The 15,266-nt window shown below is 38.7% G+C and overlaps 1 protein-coding gene across 1 annotated transcript in view; it reads right to left on the bottom strand.

Annotated features, from left to right (window-relative positions):
* The window catches only part of Parg (poly(ADP-ribose) glycohydrolase), a 133,048-nt gene that overhangs the window by 59,258 nt on the left and 58,524 nt on the right, over nt 1–15,266 (bottom strand). Inside the window, exons 8-9 of the mRNA XM_004658049.3 lie at nt 13,418–13,510; nt 8,463–8,620 (exon numbers count right to left, since the gene is read on the bottom strand). Coding sequence (XP_004658106.3) covers nt 8,463–8,620; nt 13,418–13,510 — 251 coding nt within the window. The remainder of the gene's footprint in view (nt 1–8,462; nt 8,621–13,417; nt 13,511–15,266) is intronic.

Consider the following 15,266-nt stretch of genomic DNA (forward strand, 5'->3'; position numbering starts at 1 on the left):
TACCTTGGAATAAACCTAACTAAGGAAGTGAAGGATCTCTACAATGAAAACTTTAAGATATTCAAGCAAGAAATTGCAGAAGAAGCTGGGCGTGGTGGTGTACACCTTTAATCCCAGCACTTGGGAAGCAGAGGTAGGAGGATCGCCATGAGTTCAAGGCCACCCTGAGACTACAAAGTGAATTTCAGGTCAGCCTGAGCTAGAGTGAGACCCTACCTCAAAAACAAAAAAAGGAAAAGAAATTGCAGAAGATACTAGGAAATGGAAAGACATCCCTTGTTCTATGATCAGAAGAATCAATATTGTGAAAATGGCAATCTTACCAAAAGCAATCTACACATTTAATGTGATCTCCATCAAAATTCTAATGACATTCTTCACAGAAATAAAAAAATCCAAAAATTCATTTGGAAGCACAAAACATCTCAAATTTCTAAAACAATATTGAGCAACAAAAATAAGGCTGCTGGTATCACCATACTGGATTTTAACCTATACTATAGAGCCACAGTAACAAAAACAGCATGGTACTGGCACAAAAGCAGACATGTAGTTCAATGGAACACAATATCTAAGAGGATATAAATAAGTCATATGGAAACCTACTTCTTTGGACAATGAAACATTCAGGAGCCATAGATTGTTAATAGAAAATTTTCAGTGCCAGGGATGGGAAACCTTCCAGTGAGCTGTTGGCCAGGGAGGTCCCTGATGCCCCCAGAACATTAGGCCATTGCCAAGGCCCTTGGTTTCCCACCAGGAGTAGATGGTAAGACCCTATTGCTGAAGATTCCCCATACTTGGGCTGCAAGGTAACTGAGAAATCCTGTTGGAAGTGAGCTCATAACCTCCTCCATGTAGACCAGCTCACAGAAAGCTAGAAAAAGCTACAGTGTATGCAGTTCAAAGGGAGAGAGAGAAATCACCAATAAAGATTCTCAAAGCAAGGCCAAATGAGCCAATAGGTGCAACAGTGGCATGTCTGTTATGAGAGAAACCAACTACCTTCTAATTTGACTGCAGGCCTGCTCCATGGGAGGGAATACATCCTTTATACTGAAAACCTACAACAGGGGTAGTCATGAGACCTAGGGGTGTAATGTCTGCTGGTGTCTAGCTAAATGTATATACTATGCTTGCCAAACTGTCCAGTTAGCATTTCTCTTAATGTTCATACCCATATATTAATGTTACTCTCCCTTTTGGTAGAGAAACTTCACTTTTCAGATGGCAGTGACCTCGGGATGAGTCAGAAGTCATCATGGGCTGGGAAGAATGACAGAGGAGTGCTCAGTACTGTAATATCTCTATCACACCTTCCAAGGCTCAGGATTCATTGCAGAACAGGTGAATGTAAGAGCCAAAGGATAGGACTCCTTACAACATGCTCCTCCAGATACAAAATGGCCTGGATATCCATGGCCTCACAGTACCTGACACTACCTACATAAGACCATCATAATAGGAAGTAAAAGATCATGACATCAAAATAGAAGAGAGACTGATTGAGAGGGTAAGGGGATATTAAAGAGAGTAGAGTTTAAAAGGGAAAAGTGCGGGAAGGGAAGGCATTACCATAGGATACTATTTACAATCACATAAGTTGTTAATAAGAAATAAATTAATTTAAAAAAAGAACAAGTTTATATGGAAAATAAAGATGTTTTAAAATTAAAACATGTTCAAAGTAATATAACTACGTGTAATTGGCTAGAATGAATCAGAAGTCAGTAAAACCAAGCCTTCCCAAAACTTGTTGGTTTGTGCCCGTTGGCCACTGCACCTGGGAGTATTTAATGTTGAAAAGAAAGAGGTCAGTACTGCAGCTCCCCACTATCAGCAGACTGTGGCTTTTATTTAATTTCTATGCTACGCAGATAAGTTAGAACACAATGTAGGCATTGATAATGCTTATGGAACTGCAAGTGTGAATAAACTACCTTCACTAGTTTCCTAAAAAGGCTCAAGAAGTCAGTGGGATTTCACACTCAAAATCAAATTATAAAAATCATCCATTCTTTTAGGAACTTTGTTATCTGCTCAACTTCTGAGAACTGACTTGTTCTTCCTTTTAACGACTTTTTTTCTCAATATAAATGTAAGATATGCTCACTAACAGTAATTCGAAAACCCTTGAAAAGGGTTAAATGTGCTGTTTCTCTCACCACCCAATAGTAATACTGCAATTCATTTTCTTTCTTCTGATTTTCTACGCTCATATCCCTGTATGTAGCTGTGAACGGAGTAGATACATGGTTTGTCATGATAGCATGTCAAGATCACAATGCCATATGTAAGTTTTAAAGTAACTTTTTAACTTTTAAAACATATACGTCCTGATTCTAATCATGTTTAACCCTCTACTCCCCTTCTTGTCCTTTCTCTTCCTGTCCTGATGGAGATACACAGATACAGTTATTTGGAGAGTCCCAAGCATTTCTGAGAAAACAAAAATTATAACTGTGTCTGTGAACAATTTAAATACTGAATCCACAGTAGGTGCAACCAAATGCCTGGAATTTGCTTTAAGACATTCCCTCTATCCTAACCCTCAAAAAAGTTAAGTTTAAGGTATGTGAAAAAAATAACAAAAATAATAGTTAATTATTATGGCTGGTCAATTAAAAACACTGGCTTACTATACTCTGTATTTTTTAGTTTACCAAAGAAGAAACTTTCCAATACAACCTTAACTAAGAGGATATACAATTAATTTTTTAAAGTGAAGGTTTATAATAAATTGAAACAACCAGTTTCTGAAAAAGCCCACAGCTAAAGACAAAGGCTTATCATAGAGATCAAGGTGTAGAAGACAGCAGGTTCCTCCTTCCCCCTAAAGAAACTAGAATTGGACAGTGACACACAAACTCAATGGCATTAATAATCCTATCTCTTACCAAAAGAAAAAATAAACAAATAATAACAAAACAAACAAAAACAAGAAAACAACCCCAGAAACAACAGGAACAGTCTTCATGACATAGGAAATAACAGTCTTCAGAATTTTGTTGTGCTTTTAAAAATATTTATTTTGGCAAGGCATAGTGGCGCATGCCTTTAATCCCAGCACCCAGGAGGCAGAGGTAGGAGGATCACCGTGAGTTCAAGGCCACCCTGAGACTCCATAGTGAATTCCAAGTCAGCCTGGGCTAGAGTGAGACCCTACCTCGAAAAACAAAAAAAAAATTATTTTGCATGAGTGTGTATGGGTGTGCCAGGGTCCTTTGTCACTGAAATAAATGCCAAATGCATGCAACACTTTTTGCATCTGGCCTTACATGAGTGCTGGGGAACTGAACCCAGGTTGGCAGGTTTTGCAAGCAAATGCCTTTAACTGCTGAGTTATCTTCCCAGCCTTTCTTCTGAATTTTGGTTGGAAGATTCTTAATATATAGCACTCTGGCAGGTTCTAGATTAGACTAAATACTTGTTACACATAAACAGAAAAGCTACTTACTCTGGAGATAGGGTTTTACAAATACAACTACTACTCCACTCAAACAGGCAATTCTATTGCTACAAAAGTTGAATTTATATCACTTTATTACATATAAAATTTGACCTTTAATTTTCTAACTATTAAAAGAAAATCTTTAAGAAAGACACAGCTTTGACTTCTGGTAAACCTACTTTTACATTATAGAAAAAGTTTAATCTTTTTCTAATAACCAAAAACATTGTACTTAGGGCAGGAGAGATGGCTTAGTGGTTAAGCACTTACCTGTGAAGCCTAAGGACCTTGGTTCTAAGCTTAATTCTCCAGGACCCACATAAGCCAGATGCACAAGGTGGTGCATGCATCTGGAGTTCGTTTGTAGTGGCTGGAGGCCCTGGTGCCCCCATTCTCTCTATATCTGCCTCTTTCTCTGTCTGTTGTTTTCAAATAAATAAATAATAAAAAGATTGTACTTAATAAGTTCTTTGTACAACTACAATCATAGATAACAGTGTTGTTTGTTCTCTTGTTAGTCCTATTCCACATACTAAATAACAAGAAATAAAATCTACACTGAATTATATGTACCTTAAAAATAAAGAATCTCATAATTCCCACAAATAGGTATAGTTTTTAAAAAGACTGAGAATAAAGGGTCTAAAGTTACAGCTGTATCACTCTACTACTGAGCACCAACATAACTCAAAACAACACAACTTTGGGCTGGAGAGATGGCTTAGTGGTTAAAGCACATGCCTGTAAAGCCTAAGGAACCAGGTTCAATTCTCTAGGTACAAAATAAACCAGATGCACATCGTGATGCAAGTGTCTAGAGTTCATTTGCAGTGGCTAGAGGCCCTGGTACACCTGTTTTCTCTCTCTCTCTCTAACAAGTAAATAATAAAAAGAAAAACAAGACAACTCCTTAGCATGTAGTCTGTTACTATCACACACTAGGCCCTTCAGATTTCTCCACACTCGAGTCACCAATACTACAACAACCCAGCCACTATTCTCTCTCTCCTAGCTCAAAGAATAGCCTCCCCAGTGAATAAACTCATGTGTCTGGTCTCTCTTCATTTAGTTTACACTAAAAGTTTAAACCACTGAGAGGGGCTGGAGAGATGGCTTAGCGGTTAAGGCACTCTCATGCAAAGCCTAAGAACCCAGGTTCAATTCCCCAGTACCCACATAAGCAAGATGCATAAGGTGGTATATGCATCTGGAGTTAGCAGTGGCTAGAAGAACTGGCGTGCCCCTTCTCCCTTTCTCCATCTTTCTGTACATTTGTACCTGTCATTTTTCCATGCTGTGTCTCTCTCATGCTGAAGCTATACTGGTCTTCTTTCATGCATAGGCACCATTTCTTCACAGTGCCTTTCTTATGATCTTCCTTAGAAAGCAACCTCTCCTTCTTTAGTTCTTGGTAATAACTCCTATTTATCCTTTGACACCAAGTTCCAAAACTGTTTTCTCAAAGAAAGTTTCCTTTACCTTTCTCTAACAGGATACCACAGTACAACTCTCCTTCACGTGGCAGAGAAGATTGTCATAGGAACCCAGAGAATCCCCCCTGGCAGGGTCAGAGTTAACAGGAAACATGACTAGTGAACTAAGTATGGCAGTCCAGGAAGTTGTGAGGGTTAAAACTGAAAAATTATGTTAAAAGAAAGAATTCAGGCTGGCCTGTTCTCTAACCCCAGTACACTTAACACACAATGAAGAATACAGCAGTTGTTCACTACATATTTGAGTAAACTGAATAAATACTTCTCTCTTAAAAGAAACTCAGCAACTGTTTGGATTGGAAAACCATGATCCTCACAAATGTTGTTACATAACTGAAAAGAGGTAAGATGTAGCATCAATACCATCCTGTTTGTTAACACTGGAATTTTAAAGCAATTATAACAGTACTTCCTGTTTGTTACCCTTCCTATTAGTGTGATAATGGACAGCAATTACATATAACTAAGATTTTCACTAATATTTTGCTTAAAAGCCCCTAAAATATAATTCAAGAATTATGATAGCCTGAGAGCATTTTCTTACTTAAATAATTTCCTATGCTTTATTTGCTGAAAAATGTACTAAAACATCCTAATTTAAAATTTTAAACTATGAGCTGGGCGTGGTGGCACACGCCTTTAATCCCAGCACTCGGGAGGCACAGGTAGGAGGGTTGCCGAGAGTTCGAGGCCACCCTGAGACTACACAGTGAATTCCAGGTCAGCCTGGGCTAGAGTGAGTCCCTACCTCAAAAAACCATTAAAAAAATTTTTTTTAACTAAAATTTTTTATCAGCAGAGCTCGGAGACAGCTTGTTCTGGAGGTAAAGTGCTTGCCTTTCAAACACAGGACCTGTGGTCAATCCCTAGAACCTACACTACAAAAATGCCAGGTATGGTGGCACATGCTTATAATCCCAGCACTGCGGAGGTAGAGGCAGACAGATCTCTGGGGCTCTCTGGCCAGACACTCTAGACTAGTTGGCAAGCTACAGGACACTGAGAGATTCTGTCTCAAAAAAGCTGTAGAGTGCCTGAGGAATGACATCTGAAGTTGTCCTCTGTCCTCCGCATGGACGTGCACATATGTGAACATGTAACCCCACATGCACACACACATAAATTTTATTAGCTACTATTCTTAGGAAAGGCACATGTTTTAATTGAAAATGCTAAAAATAAAGTCTTTTAGGGGTATACATTTCCCCACTGTTATGCAGAGGGGTAAAAAATGTTGCCCATGTGAAAAGTACAAGAAATAATAAAGCTCTAGTATAGTAACAGGCATACTCTCCACTCCGACCTTAGCCTTGAAATAAAAGGAATCAGGAACCCTGGGAAAATTCACTGATTCCAGGGTTTAGGTATAGAAAATGTAAGACAAGCCTAAAGCATTTTGTGATTCCGAAAGGAAAGAAATGTTTAAAAAAAGAAAGAAAGGAAGAAAGAGAGAAAGAAAGAAAAAGAAGATAGGAACTTGCCAAGAGAACACACGAGACAATCTAAAAGGCCCTAATGGCAAACAAAACAACTGGAGCCACAAAATCAACAATGACAGTATTATATTTTATTATGTACAGTAAAGATCCAAAGTCTATTCTGATTTTAAAACTTAGGGATAGAGGCCAGATACTTCTTCCAATAGAATCCCAATTATAAATGTAGAAGAGGGAAACAGAACTTACAATAGGCAAACACTACCATCATAACTACAGACAAGTTCTACTAGTGGGTACTAAAATTAGTGGGGGAAAATGTGAGCAAGATAACATTTGCAGTGTTTTACCTTCTCTAAGATGAAACAGAAGGGCAATACTAGTAAGGTGGAGAAACCCTGGAGATACTACCTCAGCCACTTGACCACCAGTACTAAGATGAATCACTAGTTCACTAATGTGAAGCATTTAAAGGGACACCAAGCATTTTTATAGTATTTCTGCCAAGAAACCATGAGTTATCCATGTGTCATGGCTTGTATTTATAATCTCAGCACTAGGGATGTTGAAGCAATAGGACAGCTACAAATTTGGGCCTGGCCCAGGCTACACAGTGAGATTGTCTTAGAAAACAAAATAAAGGAAAGATGACCTCATTCTACCCCTGTGAAAAGAACATCAGCTAAACACAGATGAAAAACTCCTATGAAATAACTAATAAGTAGTCTTCAAGAAAGTCAAAATCATGAGAGAAAAGGAAAATCCTAAGGACTACGTTAAAGAGTCTAATGCAAACACATAAAATGTAGTTGTCTGGGAGTGAGACAGAATAGAAAAATAATTAGAGTAAATGAACAGAGCTCAAATAAGTCTAGTAGATCAGTTAACACTACTATAGCAATGCTAGCTGCCTAGATTTGATCATCATACTGTGGTGCAAAAGATGTTAACAAGGTGAAACTAGGTGAGAACTCTTGGTACTATTTTTGCAACTTTTCTTGAAATCTAAAACTAAGTTCAACTTACTTGAACTAAGTTTTAAAGAAAAGGCACATTAAAAGGTGCTACTACATCATTCCACTTGGAAGATAAAAACAACATAGCAAAGCTTGTCTTTTATGCTTCTTTCATGACTTACCTACTTGGCCCACTCCCCACACTAACCAACGCTCAGACCCAGGCAATGGGTGAATGTATATAAGTCTGTATGATATACAACCTACTGGGACCCATGTAACAGTTTTATGAAGGCTTGTCCTTGCATTAGGAAAGAAAACTATTCAAATTCCACGAAGATATTTTCAAGTGAAAACAGAAGTGAAGACTAAAGAACTGAAAAGGGGGAAGGAGAGAAGAGAAAATGGTACTCAGCTGCCAACTTACAGTGCTCTCTTATTCACATGATCGTGGGTACACTCACTTGGAAAAGTGGCTGAAAGTCAAAGCTTCCCCAAGACTTTCACTATTTCATTTAGTCAAATAATTTAAACCTTTATCTTATTCCAAATACATCCTATTGATCAGCTAATCACATCTATATGACAGTCACTTTTCACCTTATGTATATTATCCCCTTCATGAGGTGTATTTTTTTTTTTTTTTTTTTTGGCTTATTGAGGTAGAGTCTTGCTGTAGCCCAGGCTGACTGGAATTCACATGTACTTTCAGGGTGGCCTCAAACGCAAGGTGATCCTCCTACCTCTGCTTCCTTAGTACTAGGATTAATGGCATATGTTTGTATTTTTATTTTATAATACCTTTACAAAAATGAAGGCTTCTATTCCCATGTACATGTTATTCCAGCTTGTAAGGAACAGAAATACAATCAGACTTGGAGCACTCAGAGGACAATGTGAGAAACACAAAGAACATGGATACTGTAACAACTGAGGGCAACTAGGGGGAAGCCTTGTTCTGTGATTTGCTGGCTCCTGGATCCCAACCAAGTTCTTCACCTCTGTAAAGTTTAATAACCTCACCTGCAAAATGGTAAAAATGGTCAATGCCAAACCACTCAACAAATACTACTTTTTTTCACCCTTTTTCTACTGCACTGGTAAGAGGTGTTTTCTGAAAACATACCGATTGAAGTTAATGTCTGGATAACTAGAATATTCTGATTTCATCTTAGCATTTCGCCGGGGAAACGTACAGAAGAAAGCATTCGCTAGAAGACTGGCGATCTGCTCCTGTGACATTGTGATGGAATGATTCATCTTCTGTTTCAGAAGTGGTATTGGCTGATGGCAAAGACAAAAAGTATAGATAGAAGCAATAATTAGTTTAGTAATTTTGAAGGCAGAGGCACCAAACTATATTTGTTAAATTAAGGCAAGAATAATTTCATGGCACTCCGGAATCCTTAAATCAGCAGGCCTTAAAGCCACGGCTATATCACTGGAAAAAATGTATTTGTTTGACAAACTGTAGATTTCTTTTTTAAAATTTTTTGTTTATTTTTATTTATTTATTTGAGAGCGACAGACAGAGAAAGAGGGAGAGAGAGGGAGAGAAAGAACAGGCACGCCAGAGCCTCCAGCCACTGCAAACAAACTCCAGACACGTGCGCCCCTTGTACATCTGGCTAATGTGGGTCCTAGGGAATCAAGCCTCGAACTAGGGTTCTCAGGCTTCACAGGCAAGTGCTTAACCGCTAAGCTCTCTCTCCAGCCCAAACTGTAAATTTCTAAACAATAATAATGATACTGAAGAGAACACAAACCATTACTTGTTAGTGAAAAACAAGATTGTTTGAGCAAGTAAATAAAAGCAAATCGCCCATGTAATGAAAATTAGAAGATGAAGCAGAAAAATATAACACTGGGTTTAGCTGTAATTTTTGTTCTGCTTTTATATTAAAAAATAGTTGGACAAAGCACTTTCTCTTAGTCCTGAGTAAGACGATCTAAGAAGGATAACTGAATAAGACTTTCCCTTTGTATTCTGAATCACACAACACATAACCAATTTCTTTATGAGTACCAGATCCAATTATATTAAAGTAATTAAGGGAACATGCAGAAAACCATAACACAGACGTATGTGTAGCTTATAAAAAGACAGGCATTTCTTATACAACTAAGCACCCCAAGTCAAGAAAGATGCAGGACATTTTTCTTTTAACTCTTTTAGACCTAAAATGTCTTCTTGTACCAAACAAACACTCAAGGACCTATAATGTAAGCATAATCCACAGGACCTGAATATTGTGTGCAGTGGATTTCAATCTATTTTAAACATTTTTAAAGACATGCTGGTGAAACAGAAGACCAATGTCAGTTTACTCATCATCTGTTAAATGTAAAAATGTTCCCAAGAATATTTAGACACTTCCTTTTTCCCTTCAGCAATATTCAGAACTGAGAGTGCCAGGTATCTGCATAAGTCTCAAACCAGCTTCAGGGCTGAAGCTATCTTGATCACACTGCAGGAACCACTATTTCAAGTGCACCCAAAGAAAAGAAGAGCAGAATACCTAACACACACCAGGAACTCTAACAAGAAACATACACCAGGATAGGAATCTGCTGGAATGAAGACTAAGTCAAATTCACAATTCAACTTTTTCTTTTAGAAAAGATTAAAGGTAAAAAAGGAAAAAAAAAAAAACCAACAAGAAAAAAAGACATGTGTGGTGATGCATGCTTTTAATCCCACCACTTGGGAGGCAGAGGTAGGAGGACTTCTGTGAGTTCAAGGTCACCCTGAGACTACACAGTGAACCTCAGGTCAGCCTGGGCTAGAGTGAGACCCTATCTAGAATAAATAAATAAATAAAACCCAAGAAAAAGATAAAGAAATAATTTTAATTGTGGTACTAGGCCTCAGTAGTCATAATTTCTAAGAAAGAATAGAAAATCCTAACACTCTTTGTTTTCTAACTCAAACATTCTTTTACAACCAAACACAGAGATTGACTTCCCAATACAGAGCAGAACACAGAATAGAGATGTCCTCTTTAAAACACTAACAAAAGATCAAAGCTGGGCTGAGGGTAGAGAGTACATGCCTAGCATGCATGAAGCCCTGGTTTTGATCCCTATTATTATAGGCACCCATGCCTATAACCCCTGCATTCCAGAGGTGGAAGCAGGAGGACCAGTAGTTTAAGGGCAACTCAGGTTATATGTATGAGACCTTTAAAAAAACTAGCAATGGGCTCGAGAGATGACTTAGTGATTAAGGCACTTGCTTGCAAAGCTAAAAGATCCAAGTTTGATGCCCCAGGATCCACATGAGCCAGATGCACATGTCTGGAGTTTGTCTGCAGTGGCTAGAGACCCTGCTGGGCCCATCCTCACCCCCCTTCTCAAATAAATAAATAAATACAAACAAATGTGATTCTAAGTCAGGATAAATAGCTGCATAGACATAAATCTTATTTAATTCTACCAAGAGACATAACTTACAAATTTGGACGACTGTGATCAAAAGGAAGCTCTCTCCAACAGTGAGTGGTGAGGATGAGAAAAAGATGAAGTGAACTATGTCTGGCCTCCATACTGTCAATTAAGAACTGGCACGTAGAATTTAAAAAAACACTCCCAGCACTCGGGAGGCAGAGGTAGGAGGATCGCTGTGAGTTCGAGGCCACCCTGAGACTACAGAGTGAATTCCAGGTCAGCCTGAGCTAGAGTAAGACCCTGCCTTGAAAAACAAAACAAAACAAACAAACAAAAACACCCAGAGATACAAACAGGAGTTCTCCCAGCGAGAGGAAACATACAAAGTCACAAGTTAAACAAAGTGGCTTAAAATATATTTTCCCTAATGATAGCAAATTTTCCTTTAGATGTAATGTACTATTATTAAGGTGAAACCAAAGTTACACAGCACTGAAAACATCATAGTAAAATGCTACCAAATGTGGCACAGTGAAAAACATTCACGGCTTCTTGACAGAAGACAGTATGGTTTCCAAGTCAGTACCTGGACATATCTGGAGTACTTTTGAGTATGGGGTATGCAATGAGTGGGACCATCCCACACAGGCAGAGACATTTTTCCACCCAAAACATCCATAGGGCCTCCATAGAACAACAACACTTTGCAGAAGCCTGGTTAGTCTGGCTAAAATCCATGCTGCAAGGAAGCTAGTTCTAGAAGTAAGTAAAGATAAAGGCAAATTCCGACCATAGCTGTGAGAAATATAGTGAAAACATTATGAAGGACAAAACAGCAAACCTCTCTGAGGTTCTGACTCATCCACAAGTTCCTTAACACATCTCCTTTAAGATGCTAGTTCCTCTCTCCTTGGACATGGGTCAGACTAAGTGACTAGCCCCCAGTAAACAGAGAGACAGTACAGCACTGGCCGAAACCCATCATAAAAGGCAGTTCAGCTTTCTTGCTCTCTTCCTGGAACTGCGGAAGCCATACCAAGTCATGTGTGCTCCAATTAGCCTATGAAGAGCCCAAATGAGGTCTGTCAAAGCTATGCAAGTAAACCAACTAAGTGGGTCCTCGAGCCACAGTCAGGCCTTTAGATGACCTCAGCACTGGCATACATTCTGACTGTGGCCACAAGGGAAACCCTGAGCCACAATTAATTCAACTAAGCTGCTCCCCAACTCATGACCAGCAGAAACTGGCTCAAGAAATGTTCATTCTTTGAAGTCATTCAAATTTGAGATTATGTTATGTACTAATATATAGTTGATACATTCCAGACAAAATGAAGTCATATAGTATGTTTTTCCTTGTTCTTTTAAAAAGTTAACAAAAGGAGCTGGAGAGATGGCTTAGTAGTTAAAACCCTCGACAACCCAGTACCCCCAAAAACTATATACACAAGGTGGCACAAGCATCTGGAGTTCGTTTGCAGTGGCTACAGGCTCTAGTGCATCCATTCTTTCTGTCTCACAATCTCTCTCTCAAATAAATAAAAAAAAATATTTTTTTAAAGTACAAGTTAAAGCACAAAGAACTCTTTGTTATAATTACTTACTACTTTGTAGGGAAGTGAGGAAAAGTATGTAGTATCAAGCCAATCTTGAAACAATTATAGCAAATCAATTAGTATGTCTTACCATATGTTTTTTGTTTGTTTGTTTTTGTTTTTTCAAGGTAGGGGCTCACTCTAGCCTAGGATGACCTGGAGTTCACTATGTAATCTTAGGGTGGCCTTGAACTCACAGCTGTCCACCTACCTCTGCCTCCCAAATGCTGGGATTAAAGGCATGTGCCACCACGCCCGGCATGATTACTTTCTTTAACCAAACTGGTATTCCATATATATATTTGCTTGCACAGAGATGAGAAGAGAGAGAGAGAGACAGAGTGTGTGTGTGTGTTTGCGCGCGCATGGGTAAACCAGAGGGCCTCTAGCTACTGCAAATGAACTGCAGATGCATGTGTCACTTTGTGCACCTGACTTATGTGAGTACTAGGCAATAGAACCATGGTCATTATGGTTTGCAAGCAAGTACCTTAACCATTGAGCAACCTTTCCAGTCCCATAATGATTGTTTTTATTTTATTTTTTAGAGGCAAGCCCAACAGACTGGCTTTTTTTTAATGCTAGAGAGCAAGAAAGCGTGTGGGGAGGGACAGAGGAGAGAGAGAATTGGCATGCCAGGGACACCAGCCACTATAATCAAACTCCAGATGCGTGTAACACCTTGTGTGTGTGTGTGCCACCTGTGTGTCTGGCTTATGCAGGACCTGTAGAATCGAACATGAGTCCTTGGGCTTTGCAGGCAAGTGCCTTAACTGCTGAGCCATTTCTCCAGACCCATAATGATTCTTTTGAAAGACAGATTGTCTAAATCTAAAAGGGAAATGATGTCTAGACAAACTTCAGAAGTATAACATTAAGCTCAAAAATCGAATTCTGCATTTATACTGTTTTTTTTTTTTTTTTTTTTTGGGGTGTGTGTGTGTGTGTGTGTGAGAGACATTGTCTCTAGCCCCAACCCTTTCTGTGATAAAGCTACCACATTTTTTTAACAGTATTTTTGACCCCACCCACCTTTACCATTTAAAGGAAATCTAACTGGGAGTCTCAGGAAAGCACTGTGAAAGTTATATTCACTAACCTGAGTGCAAATATTAGGCAGGCAGAGTGCAATTTTTACCATATCAGGTAAAATGGACTGATACAAGTGCTGGGCTTCTGCTTCTTCAAGTACCTAAAACCAAGAAAATACATCATGTGAACTATGACAAATAGTAACCAGTGGACAAATGTTTTTGTTAAGATTGAGCGATAAACCCACTTCCTATGAAACCCCATCACATATGTATGCATGTATAGTACCATCAACAGCAACACCAATCAGCTTACTGTTTCTGACTGTACTGACTCACCTAAAAGCCCTCTGGAAGCAAATTAACTATCTTCCAAATCACCCCTCTCTTGCACTAACAGTATCCATAATCAAATGTCATACTTTCAAATAAAAAGTCATGCATTCTGCCCTTGGCTCAACCTCCTGAAAATTGCTAACCACCAAGGCTTTAGCAGAAACCCTCAAGAATCCATTTAGTTTCGAATTTAAAAAAAATTTGATTTGCTGGGTGTGGTGGTGCATGCCTTTAACCCCAGCACTTGGGAGGCAGAGGTAGGAAGATTGCCATGAGTTCAAGGCCACCCTGAGACTACATAGTGAATTCCAGGTCAGCCTGAGCTAGAGTGAGAGAGACCCTACCTTGAAAAACCAAAAATAAAACAAAAAATTATTTATTTATTTGAGACAGACAGACAGACAGACAGACACACACACACACACACACACACACACACACACACACAGATCATGACTATGGGTGCACGAGGTCCTCCTGCCACCACAAACGAACTCCATACATATGTGCCACTTTGTGCATCTGGCTTTACATGGAACTGAATCCAGACTATTAGGCTTTGCAAGCAAATATCTTTAACTGATGAGCCATTGTTCCAGCCCCAATTTTTAACCTAAAGAAATCACTATGAAGCTACGCTAATTCGTCTGGCACATACTATACTTACCAAATCTAACATATTAGCTAAGAAACAATGAGGTTTCACATAATCTTAGAAATCTCCCTTGTTAGGCACACTAGGCAAGTTAAAACAATAATTTCTATATCATACTTTGATGCATAAAAAGATGACATTTGTGGTCCACTTTCATCTATTTCTCAACTCTACAAGCAAGCAAACAAACACAAGATAATTATTAACCAAGAAATTACAGAAGATTTGAAGTTTTTATATATCTACTGAAAAAATAAACCAAACTATTGATGTACCTGAAATGAATTTGACAATTATTAAAGGAAAATGAGGAGGCAGAAATTACGTGGTGACAGCCAGGCATGGTGGCACACATCTTTAATCCCAGCTTTCAGGAGGCAGAGGTAGGAGGATCACTGTGAGTTTGAGGGCAACCTGAGATTACATAGTGAATTCCAGGTCAGCCTGGGCTAGAATGAGACCCTACTTTGAGGTGTGTTGGGTGGGGGGTGGGGATGGAGGAATCATTCAGTGGTGATGGGAGAAATGTGATATCCACATCTTAACTTCCTAAATTGGGAAAAAGTCAGCATAATCATATTGAAAACAAAATAGAGGGAAGGCAGTTTTGGTTCACATCTGCAATCCCAGCACTCCAAAGGCACAAAAAGGAGGACTTCCACAAGTCCAAGGGTAGACAGGGCTAGAGAAATTGTCTTAAAAAAAGGGCAGGGGACGGAGTTCAGGATAGTTAAGTGACTGCCTCCTCATAAGCTTCTTTTGATCTAATTTTTTAGTCATGTGTTCATAGAACATATTCTTTTTTAGAGATACAAACTAAAGATACTTGCTTTCCTATAGTCAAAAATATGTAAAGTATATTAATTCATTTATTAAAGCAATTCAAACTATGCATGCTTATAATGTACCTTTTTTGCTTTGTAAGC

The sequence above is a fragment of the Jaculus jaculus genome, chromosome 18, assembly GCF_020740685.1.
Source record: "Jaculus jaculus isolate mJacJac1 chromosome 18, mJacJac1.mat.Y.cur, whole genome shotgun sequence".
In the NCBI taxonomy this organism is placed as follows: Eukaryota; Metazoa; Chordata; class Mammalia; order Rodentia; family Dipodidae; genus Jaculus; species Jaculus jaculus.